This window comes from Gossypium raimondii, chromosome 13, assembly GCF_025698545.1.
Source record: "Gossypium raimondii isolate GPD5lz chromosome 13, ASM2569854v1, whole genome shotgun sequence".
In the NCBI taxonomy this organism is placed as follows: domain Eukaryota; kingdom Viridiplantae; phylum Streptophyta; class Magnoliopsida; order Malvales; family Malvaceae; genus Gossypium; species Gossypium raimondii.
Window position 1 is genome coordinate 5,636,300 of NC_068577.1, and position 21,844 is coordinate 5,658,143.

The 21,844-nt window shown below is 31.5% G+C and overlaps 3 protein-coding genes across 3 annotated transcripts; 2 read left to right on the forward strand and 1 right to left on the reverse strand.

Annotated features, from left to right (window-relative positions):
- The first annotated feature begins 6,488 nt into the window (after positions 1–6,488).
- Positions 6,489–6,842, forward strand: LOC105781976 (verprolin). Its single transcript, XM_012606483.2, has one exon. It carries the CDS (start codon positions 6,489–6,491, stop codon positions 6,840–6,842), a length of 354 nt encoding a protein of 117 aa, XP_012461937.2.
- A 5,430-nt stretch (positions 6,843–12,272) lies between these two features.
- LOC128036107 (protein PELPK1-like) lies at positions 12,273–12,626 on the reverse strand. Its single transcript, XM_052626982.1, has one exon. The coding sequence runs from the start codon at positions 12,624–12,626 to the stop codon at positions 12,273–12,275; it is 354 nt and encodes a 117-aa protein (XP_052482942.1).
- Positions 12,627–14,542: 1,916 nt separating this feature from the next.
- On the forward strand, positions 14,543–14,896 carry LOC105781891 (vegetative cell wall protein gp1). The gene has a single exon (XM_012606420.2). The coding sequence runs from the start codon at positions 14,543–14,545 to the stop codon at positions 14,894–14,896; it is 354 nt and encodes a 117-aa protein (XP_012461874.1).
- The last annotated feature ends 6,948 nt before the right edge of the window (positions 14,897–21,844 follow it).

A 21,844-nucleotide genomic window follows, 5' to 3' on the forward strand; every position in this document is an offset into this window, starting at 1 on the left:
TTGAGTAATGTGTAACAAAACTCAATTTCTACAAAGGATTTCTGCAGAATACTTTATAGAATAATCTAATAATATTAGAAAATGAAGGAAGAGAAGAAATAATATTAGAATTTGTTGATATATTTCCAAATGAAAACCCATTCCTATTTATAGGAATTTTCTTGTCTCTTCATAGAGACATCTTTCAATAGGTGTCTTTATGAATAAATATATAATAATAATAATAATAATTATTCATTTAATTTTGTAACTATTCAAATGATATTTTTGAATAATTATAATTCTTTTTAAAAATCAAATGATATAACTTTTGACCAATGACCAAAAGATTTATCTTTTGATTAATTACACCATTCATTTATAGTTATTGGGATACTATAAATATTTGAAAATGTTCCAACAATCTCCCCATTTTCAAAATATTTAGATTTTGATATTCTTGGAAATCAATTTGCATAAATAAAGGTGTCTTACGATTGAACCTTCACTTAGTGAAAAACATGTTAAAGTTAATCGAAATTGCATGGTAGACTAAGCTTTGAACCAACTATTCCATTTGATTAACTGAACACATCTCACACAATGATTTCAACATCACCAATGCTTAGTATCTAGGGACACTATTATGGCCATGTGTCTATGTCCTCTTTTCATGAGTGCTATCAGAGCCAAGCCCTTAAGCTCCTAGAAGCGGCCACACTTCCACTCACATAGGTAGATCCCATCAAAAGTGTTCCCGTAATTATAACACTCTAACATATTTATGTTATGGGTCCATTAAGAGTATATTACTCATCCTTCCCTTATCATTACGGGTACCTAGCACTTTAATCTTAGGATGAATTTATTTATAGTGCTAACAGTCACATACTAATGATGTACTTTGTCTCATTGAACTCAAGACTTGACGTTATACCAAGCGTTGAGTCGAGTTTCCATCATGGGTGACTCTAATTAATAGGCTTGAGTCCCATCCCTTTTGAGGTCCTTTTTACTGCATCTCTAGCAAGACTTTTTGTCAAAGGATCTGCCAAATTTTCACTTGACCTCACATAATTAATAGTGATCACTCCATCAGAGATTAATTGTCGGACATAACTATGTCTTAATCCAATGTGTCTAGACTTTCCATTATATACTTGGCTATATGCCTTTGCTAGAGTAGCCTCACTATCACAACGAATAGAAATAGGTGAAATTGGCTTAGGCCATAAATGTACATCATAAAGCAAATTTCTTAACCATTCTGCTTCTTTAAATGCAGCGACTAATGTAATAAATTCTGCTACCATGGTGGAATCAGTAATACATGTTTGTTTCTTGGAACCCCAAGAAATGACTCCTCCACCAAGAATGAAGATCCATCCATTAGTAGATGCATGATCTTCCAAACTTGTAATCCAACTAGCATCCGAATGCCCTTCTAAAACTGGAGGATATCCATTATAACACAATCCATAGTTAATAGTTTTCTTTAAGTACCTAAGTACTCTATTCAAAGCTTGCCAATGCAAACTACTTGGATTACTTGTGTACCTACTCAATTTTCCAACAGCATATGCAATATCTGGTCTTGTACAAGTTATTATATACATAAGACAACTAATTAGACTTGCATATTTCAATTGATCAATTTTCCTTCCAGCATTAGATACTAATTTTAGTTGAGGATCCATGGGTGTAGATGATGGTATACAGTTGAAGAGATCAAACTTTTTAAGCACATTTTCAATGTAATGTGATTGTGATAAAGCTATAGTGCTTTCATCTCGGGTTATTTTAATCCCAAGAATAACATCTGCTACACCCATATCCTTCATAGCAAAGTTGTTTGACAAGAATTTCTTTGTGTTTTCTATTTGTTCCAAATCCGTGCCAAAAATGAGCATGTCATCTACATATAAGCAAATTATGACACCCTTTCCATTATCAAATTTGCTATATATGCAGTTATCGGATTCATTTATTTTATAGCCATTAGCTAAAACAACCTTGTCAAACTTTTGGTGCCATTGTTTTGGTGCTTGTTTAAGCCCATATAAAGATTTAACAAGCTTACATACCTTATGCTCTTGTCCTGGAACAAAAAATCCTTCCGGTTGCTCCATGTACACTTCCTCTTCCAATTCACCATTTAAAAATACAGTTTTAACATCCATTTGGTGAACAACCAAATTATATATAGAGGTAAGTGATATTAATAGTCTAATTGTAGCAATTCTTGCTACTGGAGCATAGGTATCAAAGTAATCAATACCTTGTCTTTGTGTAAAACCTTTTGCTACCAACCTTGCTTTAAATTTATCAATGGTTCCATCGACCTTCATTTTCTTTTTGAAGATCCATTTACAACTTATTGGTTTGGAACCTGGTGGAAGATCAACAAAGATCCAAGTTTGATTTCCCATTATTGAATCCATCTCATCATTTATTGCTTCTTTCCAAAAAGCAGAGTCTTGAGATTTCATCGCCTCTTCAAATGTAATAGGATCGATTCGGTATTATAACAATAAGGTATCTTATTGCATATACTTTCACCTTTTCCTTTTACAAGAAACATAATGAAATCTGGTCCAAAATCTTTTACCTTTTAATCCTCTTACTTCTTCTTAATTCTTGACAAGATTCATCATTATTATCAATTTGTTTCAATGGAATCTCATTCTCATTTGAAGAATGAATCAATTGTTGTGGTTGTAATTGTCTTGATATAGAATTAAATCTATTTTCATCAAAAATAGCATCTCTTGATTCAATAACAGTATTAATTGAAATTGAATCATTTGGTTCAATTACCATGAACCTATATGCCTTGCTATTATGTGCATAACCTATAAATATGCATTCAATTCCTCTTTCACCTAACTTTTTACGTTTAGGTGTTGGAACTTTTACAATAGCTCTACAACCCCAAACCTTCAAATAATTAAGGTTTGGTTTCCTTTTCTTCCATTGTTCATAGGGGGTTATTTTAGTTTCCTTATTAGGAACTCTATTCAATATGTGACAAGCTGTTAGAACAGCTTCTCCCCAAAAACCTTGTCCAAGACCTGAATATGATAACATTGAATTTACCATTTCAGTCAAGACTCTATTTTTTCTTTCAGCTACACCATTTTGTTGTGGTGTGTAAGGGGCTGAAACTTGATGGACAATTCCAGTGAGTTCAAAATAACTTGGATTATAGTATTCTCCACCTCTATCCGATCTTAAGCACTTGATAAATGATTCACACTGAAGTTCAACTTCAGATTTATAAACTTTAAATTTATCAAGCGCTTCATCTTTTGAATGCAATAAATATACATAACAATATCTAGAACAATCATCAATAAAAGTAACAAAATATTTCTTTCCACCTAATGTAGGAGTATTATGCAAGTCACATAAATCACTATGTATCAAATCAAGCAATTTTATTTTCCTTTTAACCTTAGGGAAAGGATTTCTTGTAATTTTAGTCAACATACGTATTGCATTTTTCAATATTATTATTAAAAACAGAATTAAATCTAATTTATACATGTCATTCAATTTTCTATAATTCAAATGACCTAATCTATAATGCCACAAACAAAATGATTCAACCATATAAGCGTAAATAGTATTTTATTCTTATTAATAATATTAAGTTTGAACATGCTTTCATACATATACCCTTTTCCCACAAAAATTCCTCCCTTAGATAAAATAAACTTATCTACCTCAAAAACAAGTTTGAAACCAAACTTATTCAACAGACTTCCAGACACTAAATTTTTCCTAACTTCTGGTACATAATATACATCATTTAAGGTTAAAACCTTTCCAGAAGTGAATTGTAGTTCAACAGACCCTTTGCCTTTAATTGTTGCGGTGGAAGAATTTCCCATGTACAAGACATTGTCATTTTCACATTGTGTGAACTTTGTGAACATGCTTTTGTCTTTGCACACTTGTTTGGTTGCTCCAGTATCAATCCACCATGTATTATCATCTTGTGCCATATTAATTTCGGATATCATTGCAACGAACTTTTCGTTATTATCACCTTAGAAGATGATTTCTTCTTTAAAATCGACATTTATTCTTGAAATGTCCCGCTTTCCACAATGATAGCATGAGCCCTTTTGTTTCTTTTTGAACTTAGGTGCTCTATCACCGATTGAACTTTCTTTTGAATGGTTTAGTAGTCATGCTTCCTCCGTAACATGTACTTTGGCATTTTCGAATTTAGGTTCGATCTTGTTTTCGATACTCTTCTTCAATACGAAGATGATTTGCCAAAGCCTCAAGAGATATTTCCTCTTTCTTATGTTTTAGACTTCTTTTAAAGTCTTTCCAAGATGGAGGAAGTTTGTCTATTATAGAGGATACCACAATCATTTCATCCATTTTCATATCATATTGCTTAAATTGATTCAGCATCTTTTCAATATCACGAAATTGTTCCATAACAGAACGACCATCAACCATTTGATAATTATTGAAACGACTGACAAGAAATTTTGTTACTTGTAACATCTTCGGTCATGTATCTTGCCTCCAATTTGTCCCATAATTCTTTAGCGGTGACGTCATTTTGGTAGGTGTCGAACAAACCATCAAATAAACCATTCAATATGTGGCCCATGCACATGTAATCAGCATTGTCCCATTTTTGTCTTTCTTGGGTTGCAACAACATATTCGTTTTCATTCTCTTTAGGTCTTGGAGTATCCAAAACATAAGCAATCTTCAAAGTTGATAACAAAAAGTGCATCTTTTTCTGCCATCGTCGAAAATTGCCACCATCAAAACGATCAAGTTTAACAAAGTTAGAAGCCAACTCCCTTAGTGTTCCACTTTCATGTGTTGTGGTATTCATCATAATATAACCTTAAAATTGTTATTACAAAACTCCGGTAAGGAAAATCTCGAACACACGATCAAGTTTAACAAAGAAAAAGAAGAAATAGGACAAGGCTCCAAGGCATGTATCAAGCCACTATCTTTAAGGTTATATTCGCCCCCACTTATCTTCAGTGTGCAAATGAGTTCCAAGCAAATTAACCTCGAGGATACAATGAAGCCAATGACTATTTGCGTTTTGCACTGACGAGAATAGTCCACTATGCACTGAGTAATGTGTAACAAAAACTCAATTTCTACAAAGGATTTCTGCAGTAATACTTTATAGAATAATCTAATAATATTAGAAAATGAAAGAAGAGAAGAAATAATATTAGAATTTGTTGATATATTTCCAAATGAAAACCCATTCCTATTTATAGGAATTTTCTTGTCTCTTCATATAGACATCTTTCAATAGGTGTCTTTATGAATAAATATATAATAATAATTATTATTCATTTAATTTTGTAACTATTCAAATGATATTTTTGAATAATTATAATTCTTTTTAAAAATCAAATGATATAACTTTTGACCAATGACCAAAAGATTTATCTTTTGATTAATTACACCCATTCATTTATAGTTATTGGGATACTATAAATATTTGAAAATGTTTCAACAGTTTTAAGAAAAAAAACTCTCTACTAAGTGTGTTTCAAAGTTTTAACTTGTGTTTTCAACTACTACTACTTCAATTGGGAGTTCTAACTTTCAATTTTTTTTTTTTTTGCTTGTAGGCAGCCCAATAGCAATGGTAAGTTTAACAAGAAGGTAAACAAGCCAATTTTGACTTTGATCCTATTTGATTTCACCATAAAAGGTTAACAATTTTAACTTCTTCAACTTAAATTTTAATTGGTTTGAATTTAAAATAATTTTAAAATAATTTAACTTTAAATAATCTAAATTTAAAATGATTAGAGCTCGAAATAAATAGAACAGGTAACATAGAATAACTCAAACTTGAAGTAATCATAACTCAAAACAATCCAGACCTATAATGACTTAACTAAAAAATTGAACCTCTCACTAAAATGACTTAAAGCAAACTAAGCTTGAAATTGATCCAAACCCGAAACAACTTGAAAATTTTAAAATGTTAATTAACTTGATTTAAATTAACCTGATCCAAAACCAAATAAATATGCACAACTAAAAGGTGATCTAGAATGTCGGAAAAGTTAAATCATGTAATCATCTTTTAAAATGTTTGACTTAGTTAAGTAAACGACCCTATGTCGGGCTACATAACAGGCAATTGGCTGAAACATTGGTAAGCTGGAGGATTAATTTAATCAGCTAACTTAAGGCGCTAACTTATTAATTTAATTAAGAGGTTAACTTACTACATGAGGTCGCTTCCATGCCAACCACAACAACTGCATTTCACCAGTTTTAAACTCCAATATCCATTAGAAGATGACCTACCAAATATCTTTAATATTGACCAAGCTTTCTCCTTTCTCAACCATGTATGATCAAATATCACCAACTCCAGTGGCCTATTCCCACTGCTCCAAGACCCTATATAAACCCCTTACACCATGCTTTCTCTTCCTCACTCAAAACTAGCTATTAAGATAAAAAGACTTTGTTTCATCTGCTTAACAGAAATGGCATCTTTCAATTGCTTTGCTTTGGCATTCTTCGTGGCTTTGTCGTTTTCAAGCATTGACGTTGGCCTAGCAGCTCGTCACCTTCAGCAACTGCCTCCGATGCCAACATTGCCTACAACCACACTCCCACCATTCCCATCTATCCCTAATCTCCCACAGCCATCCATACCATCTTTCCCAAGGCCCGGGGCACTTCCTCCATTTCCTACCATGCCTGGGTTGCCCACATTGCCAAGTGTACCAAGGGCCACACTGCCTCCTCTGCCAAGCATACCCTCAATCCCCACAATCCAACCTACAATTCCCTCTATTCCTTTCCTTTCTCCACCACCTTCTCCTTCTACCCCTTAAAATGGGACCCAGTCCACAGTCGGGACATGCTACTACTGTTCTCATCTCATTCAGGGTTGAAAGTGGTAGCTACAGATCTTACAAGATTTGAGCCGTCTTTGTATGTTGATTTTTGAGAACTATTGTTTGCTTATTTTCACCACATATAGGATTTGTTTGTATAAATGGGAGTTCCCATTATTTGGTGTATTTTGATACGTTATTCTGCTTACTTATAAACTTCACATTGTTAACATACGAATTTAGCAAATGAAGAAAAGAATGATAAAATAAATTAATTATGATACAACACCACAAACCAATAAGATCAGAATTGAAAATGATTATTAAAATATTTAGTTGAAGTATATACATATATAATACATTAAATAACAAAATACAAATACAAGTTATATTTATTTTAAACTATAATTAAAATTAAATCTATAAAATACACTATTATATTTAAGTTAAATTATATATTAAAATGTTATATTAAATAATAATTAAAATCATTATTACATTAAAATAATGATTAATTCAGATAAATATTAAATTTATACATGAACTTCGTTTCAATGTGTAATTTGATATATGAACTTTTATTTGGTACAATTATATAGATAAAACTTATATTGTCGTTAATATGTATATATGAAACTTAGATTTTGATTCAATTGTATACATTTAAATAATATTTTTTTCATATTAGATTAATATAATTATTTACTTATGTAATATCCAACGTAAATTGTGCTAATTCAATAATGTTATTAGTGATTTTAGAAAATTAAACCAAATCAAAATTTCATGTATAAAATCGTACAAAATAAATCAAAATTTATGTATAGTTTTGATATTTATCTCTAAAAATTTGTGGAATAAAATAAAATTTTAATTAATAGACTGGGGAATGAAAAATTAAAAAAAACTCACCAATGAGCTTGTGTTTTAGTTGGGGTTCAATTTTGTCTAAAGATGTCAATGGACCAGACCTCTAATGACATCCAAAGGAGCCCTTATAATTTGTTGTCTGTAAAATAATTATATCATAAGACATTATGTAAAATTTTCGCATGGAACAAGTTAAGGATTTATTTTGGTTTTGAGATTAAATAAAACCACGTGTGTATAAAAGTCAAATTGGAGCTAAGGGCAGTGGAAAAAACCCAAGTTCTATCATGTTGATGTTTGTAAATAATGTTTCTTTGTCGAGATTGAGAGCATTTTAAGATAAAATTCTCCAATAAGTGTACTTCTTGAAGTTTTAATCATTTTTATCCATCCTATCCAAAATCAATTTAACTCACTCTATTTATAAGTATACAAGGGCGAATTTAGGCGCTAACTAACTCAACTCAACCCAATCCAATTTTTGAAGAATGTGTTTCGGGTAATTTTAATAAGAAAAAGTAGGAAGATAATTATTTGAAATTTTAAATTATATATAACATAGAAAAAAGAATAACATATAGGGTGAAATACTTAAAAATGCCGAATTAAAAAAAATTTATTGGATTAGGTCAGTTTTTGAAAAAATTACGGAACTAAGCCGAAATGACGAAAACTGTTCCAGCTAGAAGCGCTTTCCACAACGGTTACCCCCCAACAGCTTCCCCACCCCAACAGCTATTTAAATAGCAGTTGAACCCCCCTGAACTAATGACTATTTTTTTCCTATATAAACCCCTAATTCTTTTATTTTTTCAATTCAATCTCAACTCATCTCTCTCGCATTCTCAAACTTCTCTCAAATTTCCCTCAATTCCCTCTTAATTTCTCACTCATTTTCATTCTTCTCTCAACTCTTCTTTTTATTAAAATTGTATTAATGTTTTTTAAATTATTTTTCTATTACAAATTATTTCGTATTTTTCAAAATTAGTAACGGAAAAATCTCTAATTCGTTTGGATGACAAACACATTTCGGTCAATCAATTGTAAATGGTAAATTTTTTATTATATTAGTCTAATTTAATTTAAATATTTTCTTGTTATACTGAAATTTAATATTTTGTATTTTTTTTATATATAATCGGAAGATCAAATTTTGGAGACGTATATTTGTAATCTACCTGTTCCTCCATACTTGAGAAATACAAGATTTTTGCACGTGGCTCGTATGGGTAGGGGGTTTAAATTGGACCCCACACTTGTAAGCGAGTTGGCGGAAAGGTGGAGACCCGAGACGCACACATTCCATCTTCCATGCGGCGAGTGCACTATCACACTTGAGGATGTGCAGTTACAACTCGAGTTATCGATGGATGGGCCGATAGTGACTGGGTCAGTTGTCATAGCCGATTGGAGAGATATATGCGAGACTATGGGCCAAGTTATGTGGGACTACCAGAGGAGCTTTAAGATATACGACTTTTGTTAGATCAACGATAGGAAGTGGAGGTATATATTTTTTAAATTTGAATTATATAATATTAACATAGTTGATTTAAAAATTAATAGTATATATAATTAAAAATTTTATTATTTTAATATAGTTTGAATGCATCCCGTTCGAATTCTTGGTGAATCCCAACATCTGGCATGTGAAGGTGTCATTGGTAGTGTATGCTATAATGAAGATGCATGAATCAGATAAAGTTATGCAACAGTTTGGGTTTAGGTAAACGATTCTGTTGACACCCCAAGACATCGAATATCTGCATTATATCGACTTGTGGGGGAGAATAGATGGAAATTGGCCTACATTCCACGCTTAATATACTAACCTTTGGAACAATAGATACGACTTTTTACCTACTTGCGAGGCCATTATCGCTCTAAAGTTAGCCTACGATCCGGAGTACATGCCATGGTTTAGACACCATGGCAAGCCATATCTACTAGTAGAAGAGGTGAGGGGTAGACAACGTTATATGAGGAGGCCACGACGGGAGCCTAGGCATCCAAGGTCTGGAGCAGCTTTCGAGGAGAGTCCATCATCTACACCAACACAAGAACCGACACCGATGGTCGCACCACCCCTAATCAATATGGTTTGACTTATTCTGGTGCTTTTCTAACCCCGTCATTTTTACACAAGCACCACACTTGCACCACATTTGTCTATTTCTACATCGATGCCAGGTTTTATTTTTGGACCACCACTTCCATCTCTAGCATATTACACACCGATGCAATTGATGTTTCAAATGACGGCGATTTCGACGATGGCATATAGGCCATCTATGTTTGGGGCACCAACCGAAAGTCTGATTGTTCTATCATCGGTGTGTAGGACACAATATAGTTATATGCATACGCCGATGGTGTCACAAACACCCATATTCGTAACCACCTGTTCCTAGAGTGGATGATATACGATGGCAATTGAGGAGCACTCCACAATCAACCTAAATAAATCTGATTGAGCTCAACCTAAGAGTTAGCCAAACCTCAGTTGTATTCGAAAAAAATTACAAACTAAGAGTTAACCAAATCGAGTAGTTCGAGTTTCAATTTTGAATCGAATTAAATTTTACAATTCGAATAATCTGAATACACAATTGTTGTAAATATAAAAGTAAATAATTATTAACTTTACAACTCAAAAAAGTATAAAAAGTATAAAGAATATAGAAAAAAACTTAAAAAATATAAAAAACCTTAAACCTTAAACCTTAAACCATAAACCCCTAAACTATAAAACACTAAGACCTACAAAATGCTAACACTAACCCTACTTTAACAAAAACCAAAACCCTTGTCCTAAAAAAACCCTAAACTCAAAAGGAAAACACCTTCAGTTGGAAGCATTTTCAATGAATGTGACAGAAAGCGTGTCTAGTTGAAAGTTTTTTTTTTTTTTTTGCAAATCCGCTGAAAATATTTTCAGTAGGAAGCATTTTCGTGTTTTTAATCTAATCACATAATTTTTCCAAAAATCAGCTTAATCTAGTAATTTTTTTAAAAATCGGCATTTTTGAGAAATTTACTCTAGCATATATGTATATAATTGATTAGGGGACATAGTAGGAAAGGTCTATAAGGAAGTGTGTAGTAGAGTCGCTCATGGTCGGGCGGCCTACTACTGGACGGCCCCACCAAATATGGGAGGGTTTGGGTAAAATATAGGCCCAAATATGGGCTTGGGCAAAAAACGAGGCCCGATTAAAAAGCGGGCAGACCTCGGCACCACTTTTTGGCCTGCCCGCCCAATTTAATAATAAATATTTTATTTTTTAATTTTTAATTTTAAAATACTTTTAAAATAATTTTTAAATTTTTTAATTTTAAAATATTTTAAAATACTTTGTAAAATTTTTTAATTTAAAAATATTTTTAAAATAATTTTTTAATTTTAAAATAATTTTTGGTATTTATTTAAAAAAGCAGGCAAGGCAGGCAGGCTTATGAATTTTTCGGCCGGCTGGACAAAATTCTAGGCCCATATTTGGGCAGCCGGGCCTAGGACCCGGCTGAAATTTTTATGGGCCGGCCCGAACCCGCCCGCCCGGCCCATGAGCACCTCTAGTGTGTAGATTACATAGTTTCTTTATATAATCAGCTTCGAAAGTACTATTGTTGTGCATGACATGTTAGGGAAACTTTGTTAACATGGAGGTTTATCGAAGTATACTACTTCACATATTATTAATCTATAATATATATAAAAGTATGAGTTTGAAATTTATTTTTAATTGTCGAGAATATTTTTATTTTCTATCATATTATTAAATTCACAATTAAAAATAATTATAATATTTAAACTAGTATTATTACTTACAAAAGTTGAAATAAAATAAAAGTGATACATTTAAAAATAATTATAATTTAATAAAAGTTGTGATAATTACACATTTAAATATAATTAGTCGTGCTAATCATAAAATATAGGGAAAATGTGATAATTATAATTATAATTTACGATTATTAATTAAAATAAAATAAAATAAAATAATTATTTAAATAGAATTTTAAACCTATTAATTATCACTTCACTGTTTGATGAATATTTCGTAATGGATACGTTCTTTCCATAAGGTTTTTAATTGTTGGGTTAGAATGAGTTTATGTGATAATGTGGTGAATGTAGTTTTGGGAGTTGGATAACAAAATCATTCTACCAGCCTCTAACTTTACTGCCTTTAACCAGTTTTTCTTAAGATTCATATCAGCGGAGGAAAGAACTGGTGTTACTTTTGAGGATTTCGCTAGCCAAGAATATTTTAAGAGAGAATTACAAGAGATTGTACGAATTTTAAAAAATGATGAGGAGTTCCAAAATCAACATTTTTTATAGTTGGGACCCAAATATATATCCCATATAAGTAATAACGTATCAAAGTACAACAAATTTCAAGCACAAGAAATAATGGGATTTGGGAAACTCCCATTTATACAAACAAATATATGTGGTGAAAAAAAAGAACATACAATACTCAAAATCAAGAGACGACTGAAATCACATTAAAACAAATCCAGTATGCAGCAGATAAACAAAAGGGTATTTCAAGGAGTAGAAGGAGAAGGTGGTGGAGAAAGGAAAGGAATAGAGGGGATTGCAGTTGGGATTGTGGGCATGCTTGGCAGAGGAGGCAGTGTGGCCCTTGGTACACTTGGCAATGTGGGCAACCCAGGCATGGTAGGAAGTGGAGGAAGCGCCCCAGGCCTTGGCAATGCCGGTATGGATGGCTGTGGGAGATTAGGGATAGATGGCAGTGGGGGGAGTGTGGTTGTAGGCAAAGTTGGCATTGGAGGCAATTGAGGCAGCTGCAGAAGGTGACGAGCAGCTATCCCAACATCAATGCTTGCAAATGACAAAGCCATCACGAATGCTAAAGCAAAGCAATTGAAAGATGCCATTTTTCTAGAGATGTGAGTCCAATTAAGCAGACGAAAGAAAGCTCTTGTTTTGATAGTTGTGGAGTGAGGGAGAGAAAGCATGGTGGTGGGGTTTATATAGGTCTTGGATCAGTGGAGTTGGTAATGTTTGATCATGTATGGTTGGAATGGAGAAAACATAGTCAATATTAAAGGATTTGGTAGGTCAACTTCCCATGGGTATTGGAGTTTAAAACGGGTGGAATGCTGTTGTGGTTGGCATAGAAGCTTCATCCAGCCACTTAATTAAACAGTATACTTAAACAATCCTCCAGGTTAGCAAAGTTTTCGCTAGTTGGCCAGATATCTAACAGAATTAGGATTTGTTTACTTAACATGTCAGGTATGATACTCGTATTTCGAAGTTGATTATATAAATAAATTTGCCATGGTTGAGCTTAAAATTGTAAATAAATTGCCATATACCTTTATCGAAGATCTAATTCCATAAGTATAAATAGGTTTATATCAATGTTTTCTTAAATCAGATCGATGATCGAACTGATTAGACCACCATTTCGGTCAATCCGATTGGTTCAACCGGTCTGATTAAAAAATAATTAAAAATTAAAAATAATTTTTTTAAACTCCGATTCGACTAGTTTTTTAGTCAGTTTAATCGGTTCGTAGTGATTCTCGATCTAATCGGTTCAAAGTCACTCTCCGTATTGATCTCCCGATCAATTCCCAATCTAATCGACTAGTCCAGTTCAAACAACACTGGTAAATACCAACATTTTACTTATCTGTTAATATATGATAAGCCTATATCAATACATTTTGTTAGTGTTGGTATAAAAGTATCTATAATGAGAAATCAAATTTAATAATTAAGTAAAATTTTTGGAAGAAACAAGTTAACAATTTATTTTACTTTTGAGATATGAATTAAAAGTTAAATAAAATGAGGTATATAAAAATCAAATTGGATCTTAGACCAATAAAAACTCACCAATATTATCTTATTTGTTGTTTCTAACTAATATTATTTTGGGAGTTCTAACTTTCAATTTTTTCTTTTTGCTTGTAGGCAGCCCAATACCAATGGTAAGTTTAACAAGAAAGGTAAACATGCCAATTTTGATTTTGATCCAATCTGATTTCACCATAAAAGCTTAATAATTTTAATTTCTTCAACTTAAATTTAAATTGATTTGAATTCAAAACAATTTAAATTTAAAATGATTTAATTCTAAATAACCAAAATTTAAAATGATTAGAGCTCAAATAAATAGACCAAGTAACTTAGAATAACTTAAACTTGAAGTAACCATAACTCAAAACAATCTAGACCTATAATGACTTAACTCAAAAACTAAGCCTCTTACTGAAATGACTTAAAGCAAACCAAACTTGAAATTGATAAACCCGAAATAACTTGAAAATTTTAAAATCTTAATTAACTTGATTTAAATTAACCTGATCCAAAACCAAATAAATATGCACAACTAAAAAGCCATCTAGATTAATGTCCAACAAGTTAATTCATGTTTAAAATATTTGACATATTTAAGTAAACAACCCTATGTCGGGCTACATAACAGGCAATTGGCTGAAACATTGGTAAGCAGGAGGATTAATTTGATCAGCTAACTTAAGACGCTATTAATTTAATTAAGAGGCTAACTTATTACATGAGGTAGCTTCCACGCCAACCACAACAACTGCATTTCACCATTTTTAAACTCCAATATCCATTAGAAGATGACCTACCAAATATCTTTAATATTGACCAAGCTTTCTCCTTTTTCAACCATGTATGATCAAATATCACCAACTCCAGTGGCCTATTCCCACTGCTCCAATACCCTATATAAACCCCTTACCCCATGCTTTCTCTTCCTCACTCAAAAGTAGCTATTAAGATAACAAGACTTTGTTTCATCTGCTTAACAGAAATGGCATCTTTCAATTGCTTTGCTTTGGCATTCTTCGTGGCTTTGTCGTTTTCAAGCATTGACGTTGGCCTAGCAGGTCGTCACCTTCAGCAACTGCCTCCGATGCCAACATTGCCTACAACCACACTCCCACCTTTCCCATCTATCCCTAATCTCCCACAGCCATCCATACCATCTTTCCCAAGGCCTGGGGCGCTTCCTCCACTTCCTACCATGCCTGCTTTGCCCACATTGCCTACTGTACCAAGGGCCACATTGCCCCCTCTACCAAGCATGCCTTCGGTTCCCACAATCCCAACTACAATTCCTTCTATTCCATTCTTCTCTCCACCACCTTCTCCTTCTAGTCCTTAAAAATCCCTTTCGCTAGGTGATGGGTGGCTATTCCAATCCAGAGTCTTATTTTTTTGTCCACCACTTATATTGCTTTGTATAAATGGGAGTTTCCCCAATTCCCATGATTTGCCGTACTTTATACTTATTTTGCTTATTATTGGATCATATACTTATTATATATATTGTTTTCATTAATTAATTAATTACTGAATCCATTGTTAACATACGAGTTTATGAAAGTAAGATAAGAATGAAACAATAAATATAGACAAAATAAATTAATTATGATACAAAGTTTTAGTTTACTAATGCTTCACCTGCAATTAGTTTACATTTTCTTTTACAATTCAAATCCAAATTATTCTTGGAGAAAGTAGACACTGACTAATAAGTCACAATTTAGGGTTAAACTAACTCAAATTATTCTGAGTTTAAACTGACCTAAATTATTCTTTGAGAAGCTAAACACTTGACCAATAAACTACAATTTAAGATTAAACTAGTTTACATTTTTTAATGTTAAAGAGTGAAAAAATAGAATGTCGGTAATAACAATATATCACAAAGAAAAAGAGAGAAAAATAAAGAACACAAATTTTACGTGGAAACCCTTCTGGGAGAAAAATCACGGGCAGAGGAGAGGATAATTTACTATGTCGAATTTGAATGATTACAAGAGGAGTAGACTATGTCTATTTATAGGCTTGTAAAACCATATTCTAATAGGAGCGTAGTAAGATTGAAACGCCTTATTCTAATCAATATCAAATAGATGGAGCTTAATAAGGTTTAAAAAACCTTATTCTAAAATAAAATAAAAGAAGTGTAGTTCTATTTGGATTTTACTTTTATTTTATTTTACCAATATATTTTATTTAAATAAGGATTCGAGTCACTTAATTCTAACAAAGAAGATGAGTTTCTTTTATTAGACTTGAACCTTGATGTTTAAAGAGGTTTGTCATTAGGCAATAGCTTATTGACAATTTTTGTAATAGTGGGTCAATCGAGATCAACAGTGAAGTTGGTTTCACTGAAACTAAAAATAATAGTGACAATGAGATTATTTATTATAATAGTTGTCGAAACCATTTTTTATTTGATTTGAAAATGGGGATCGGCTTTAAAAATGGAAATGGAGTCGCCACCGATATTTTATTAGGGTGTGACCGGTTCACCATTAAAAAATAATTTTGGTCTGCGAAATTTCGAGAAAATAGATTCGGGAGTCGATTACGCACGAGGAAGGGTTAGCACCCTCGTATGCCCAAGATTGGTACCGAATTGATTGTTTGATGGCTTAATGTCAAAACTTTGAAAAGATTTTAAAATACGATCCTTTGGTGAGAAAACTTGAATAAACTAAATTGAATGATAAGACGCACTTATTTCGCAGAAATAAATTGCTACACTCAGTGAGTTAGTGTGTAAAAATTCAATCATCGAAATTAAATTTGTCTCTCCTTTTTTAGAAAATCATGTGTTTTAATAAGTTATTCGATTATTTAAGTCAATCGAGAAATCAAAGTCCAGTAAGTTAGGGTTCAATTCCTCGAAATTCCTAAACATCAAACATTGCCTTTATTTTAAAATCGAGATAACAAAATGTTGTATTCAGTAAGTTAGGATCCAACATTTTGAAGTCTCAAGAGCTTTATTTTAAAGTTGTATGGTTTTACCAAAATAAACACTTGGCTATTCAAATTCATCGAGAAGAATTGAAGCCCAGTAAGTTAGGGTACAATTCTCTCGAGAGCTATGAACACCAAGCATTTTTTGAAAATCATGACATAAAATGGTTTTGGTACTCTAATGAAACCGAATATTAAAAAAATGCGATGGGATGCTAATGTACAACATGAAACAATGATTAATAGGCTAAAGTATACTAATAATCATGAGTAATCAAGAAATGCGAATAAACAATATAAAATCTATGCGGGCAATAATATCCAACACGCATCATGCAAATACAAATATCAACATTCAACAACTAAATGAATTAATAGTCAATTTTAAAAGAAATGACATAAAAAAATATAATAAGTTTTCAACTAAAACAAAATGAATATTGAAATATATCAAAAGGTTAAAAGGAATACTATATGAAATAATAATATAAAATAAATTTTAAAATAATTATTGTACGAAAAGAAACTCAAAATAATATATATGCTAATTTAAATAAACGATACATACAAAATAAAAATTTTATAATAGTATATGTATGGTAATATATGTACAAAAATTGAAGTAAGTAAAGTATATAAGGGAGTTTAAAAGAAATAAATTGTATATAAGATTTAAAACATATATACAAATATATATTTCAAAACAAGTTAGAATTACATACATGAAAGTATCAACACATAACTTTTATATTTGGATGGAAAAGAAAAGAAAGTTTGAAAAACATTATAAAGTTATAGAATGTACAAACTATATCAGATAAATATAAAAAGAAATATTAATTATAAAACCTAAGTAGAAATTCATAATACATTTAAGGTTATAATTAAAATAACTAAGTATGGTACGTTTAGATAATATTAGTTTAAAATAATAGTATATTATATTTTAAATAATTCTAATGATAAATTTTAAAACAATATTAAAACTTAAATATTCAAATAATGCTAGGTTTATAACTAAATATATACTAAAGACAACAAAATCAAATAAAATTTTAGAAAATGAATAAATTAAATTATGGATTAAATCAGATTCAAAACCAAAATCATAAGGAAAATCAGAAAATAAAATAAAATTAAAGAACCAAAATGGAATGTGCGTATTTCATAGGGGACCAAATAGGCAATATTCCCTATTCCTCAAAACGCATTGCAACAGTATGGGCCAGAACGAAACAACATTGAAAATGTGGAGCGAATTTTGAAAAATAAATAAAATAAAAGAGCACCGATTTGAAATTTGTTTGAAATTAAAGGGTCTAATGCAACAATTAAGCGCACCAGTCTAGGAAGCCAGGTCAGATCCTTGAAAACAACGTCGTTTTGGACGTATGTCTCCTCAACTGATGAGTGGATGAAATTGAAAACAAAATAAACCTATATGGCCAAAATTAAAAGAACTGAAAGGGATTAGATCAAAACAAATTGAGAGAACAGGAGGACTCAATGCGCAAATAAACCATCAGTATAAAGCACGCGGATCCTCCTTCTTGAATCGGGTCGGGTCATCGGGTCTAGGCACCAAACGGTGCCGTTTTTGAAAAAGTTTAAAAACTAAAAAAAGAAACCCTAAATCTAAAGGTTTTCATTTGAAATGGTAGGAGGAAGGCAGAGAGCCGCTTGGTTTTTCAGTTTCTGTCGCAGCTCCACCCTTCAGATCCCCATCTGCTCCGATTGCGACGAGAGAGATAGGGATCCGACCGTCGCACTATGAAGGTAAACTCTCCTCCTTAAGCCTCTTTTTATTATCTCTATATGTATGTGACCCAAAAAAGAAAAAAGTAAGAAGAGAATACATAAAGAAAAACGAAAAAGAACCACCTTAGAAAAATTCCATCGATATTTGATTTCTCTGTTTTTTGTATTTCAATATGTCTTTTTTTTACATTCGATTTTCTCTCCATATTTTTTTATTTTTCTTCTATTCAATATGTGTGTGTACCGTTTATAGGGGTGTGCAAAATTCGGTTAACTGACCGAATTCGGTTAATCGGTCGGTTAATCGAATTTTTTCGGTCGGGGGTCGGTTAATTATTTTTTAATTTTTCGGTTAACGGTTAATTCGGCTCGAAACCGGTCGGTTAACCGAATTTTTTCGGTTAACTGAAAAAATTAATAAATAAAATTATAATATATAAATAAGCCCACTATTCACCTAAACCCAAGTATTCAACCCAACCCAACCCAATCATAAAATTAAATTACAAATAATTTATTAAATAAAAATAAAATTTTAAAACTAAGACTAAAACTAAAGTCTAAAAGTCTAAAAATAATTTAATTATGTAGTGATTCAATTTGGTTAATTTGGTTAATTCGGGTAATTCGGTTAATTCTGTTAATTCGGTTAATTCGGTTAATTTTTAACCAAAAATAAAAAACATATAATTTTCGGTTAACCGACCGAATTAACCGAAAAAATTTCGGTTCGGTTAATTTTTTTGAAAAAAATTTCGGTTCGGTTAACAGTTAAAGATTTTGAAAGGTCGGTTAATTCGGTTAATGTTATTTCGGGTCGGTTAACCGGTCGGTTAACCGAATGAACACCCCTAACCGTTTACAGATTCTTAAATCGGCCTTTATAGCCGAAAATGAAAAAAAGAAAATAAAATCAAAAAAAATCAAAAGAAATCTGTCCTTTTTCATTTACTGTTGATTTCTGCTCTTTTTGTTTGCTTGTCGTTCTTGCAGTACGACGACGCTGCAGCTGCGGTGGCAATGGTGTGAAGGTCAGACGAGGCGTGCGTGGTCGGGGAGAACGGCACTGAAGTCGCTAGGGTTTTAGCCTCTGATTTTGCGTTGGGCCGCTTCGTGATTGGGCTAGGGTCTAGGCAAATTGGGTTTAAATTTTAATGGGCCCTAGTGAATTAGCAATTTGGGCCTGATGTTGGGTAGTTTAGGTATTGGGTTTCTGTTAATTGGACTTTGGGTATGTAATTTTGGTTTTTTTTTAAATTGGGTTAATGTAATGGACATTTGGACTTTTAATTTTTTTATTTTTATATTTGGGTTTTAATATCTGTATTAATGGGCAAAATTTGGGTATTACAATAGTGAAATTAAAATCAACTTCGTAGTATATATTTAAATTCATATGCAACACTACTAGTGAGATCAAAATTGAAAATAACTATTAAGGATGGTGAATTGAAATATATGTATATGAAAATAAATAAAAAACAAATTAATTAAACTTATATTTGAGTTAAACTATAATTAAACATTAAATTTATAAAAATACTTATATTATATTTAAATTAAATAATATACAAAAATATATTATATTAAATCATAATGAAAATCATTACATTATAAATAAATTGTCATATACCAATGCATATTTTTATCGAAGATTCAATTCGTAAGTATAAATAGGTCTATATCAATGTATTAGTATACACTCATCTATATCTAATATATTTTCCAACTTAATTTAACTTTAATTAAATTACTTAAAATAGTTAATTTTTGAATTATAAGCAAACATTGTTTCTTCTTTTGCAAATTTTAATCATGTTGTTTTTCCCCCCATAAGTTAATATTTTTTTTATTTTTGTCCAACCATTTTTTTTAAAAAAAATTAGTAATTTTTGCGTAATTTTTTACATGTCATTAACACATAAATTTGGTAATTATTTTATCTTGATCCCCGAACCAAAAATCCTGAACCTTGAACTCAAACCATGAACCTTAAACCTTGAACCCTAAACCCTAAAGTTTAAGGTTTAAGATTTAAGGTTCAGGATTCGGTTTTGGGTTTGGAGTTGATAGTTTAGGGTTTTAAGTTTGGGATTACGGTTCAAACGTTCAAGGTTACAAGTTATGAGTTACGAGTTTGGAGCTTATGGTTTAAGGGTTCATGGTAATGGGTTCAAGTTTAGTGTTTGGGCTTAGGGTTTAGGGTTCATAATTTTGAGATTTTAGATTTAAGGTTTAGGGGAAAAAATTACCAATATTGTGATAAATAATTTTGATTATAAAAATTTACATTTCAACAAATTTTTTATGTCATTGCCACATAAATTTGATAAATTTTTTACCACAAACACTAAACCTAGAATCTCGAACCCAAAACCTAGAAATTGAAACCCTAAACTCGAACACATAACCATGAACACTAAATCTAGAATCTCAAACCCTAAACCATAAACCCTAAATCTTAAACCATATACCCTACAAATATAACCCTAACCAAACCCTAAACAACATAACAATAAACCATAAATTAGAACCCATAACACTAAATCCTAAATCTAGAACTTGAACCATAAACCCTAAACTCGAACCCATAACCCTAAATCATAAGCCTAAAATCTCAAACCTTAAATAATTAAATTAAAACCACAAACGCTAAACTTAAACACAATCATAAACCATAAACCCTAAACACTTAATCTAGAATATCAATCCCTAAACCTAAAATATAAAAGCAAAAACCCTAAACTGAAAATAATAACATTTAACAATTAAACTTTAAACCCAAACCCTAAACCTTAAACTCTAAAATTAATAACAATAAACCCTCGAGCACTCAAACCCATAACCATCAACCTTAAACCATAAATCATGAATCGTAAATCTAAAATCTCAAAACATGAACATTAAAAATATATAATCATAAACCATAAATCATTAAACCTCAAACCTAAACTCAAACATATAACCTAAACCCTAAATGCTAAACCTCAAACTCAAAATCTAAAATCTCAAATCTTGAACCCAAAACCCTAAAGCCCAAACCATAAACTTAGACTAATAACCATAAATCCCAAACCATAAACCCAAAACCTAGAAAATCAAACCTTAAATTGTAAACTCAAAAATTAATGTCTATAAACCTTAAACCATTGAACCCATAACCAAGAATCCTAAACACTAAACCCTAAATACAAAATCTAGAATCTCAAACCCTAAACCCAAAACATAAAACCTTAAACAAAAAATTTAAACACAAAACCTAAACTTCAACCCATAACCTTGAATTCTAAACATTAAACATTAAACCATGAACTTTAAATCTAAAATCTCGAACCCTAAATCTAAAACATAAAACCTAAAACCCTAAACTTAAACATAAAACTATAAACCATAAATTTAGAATCACAAACACTAAACCCAAAGAATAGAAGCCCAAACCCTAGACTCAAACATCTAACCATAAACACTTAAACCCTAAACCTAAACAATAAACAATAAACCATAAAACCTCAATCACATAACCGTCAACCCTAAACCTAAACCATAAACCATTAACCTTAAATCTAGAATCACAAAC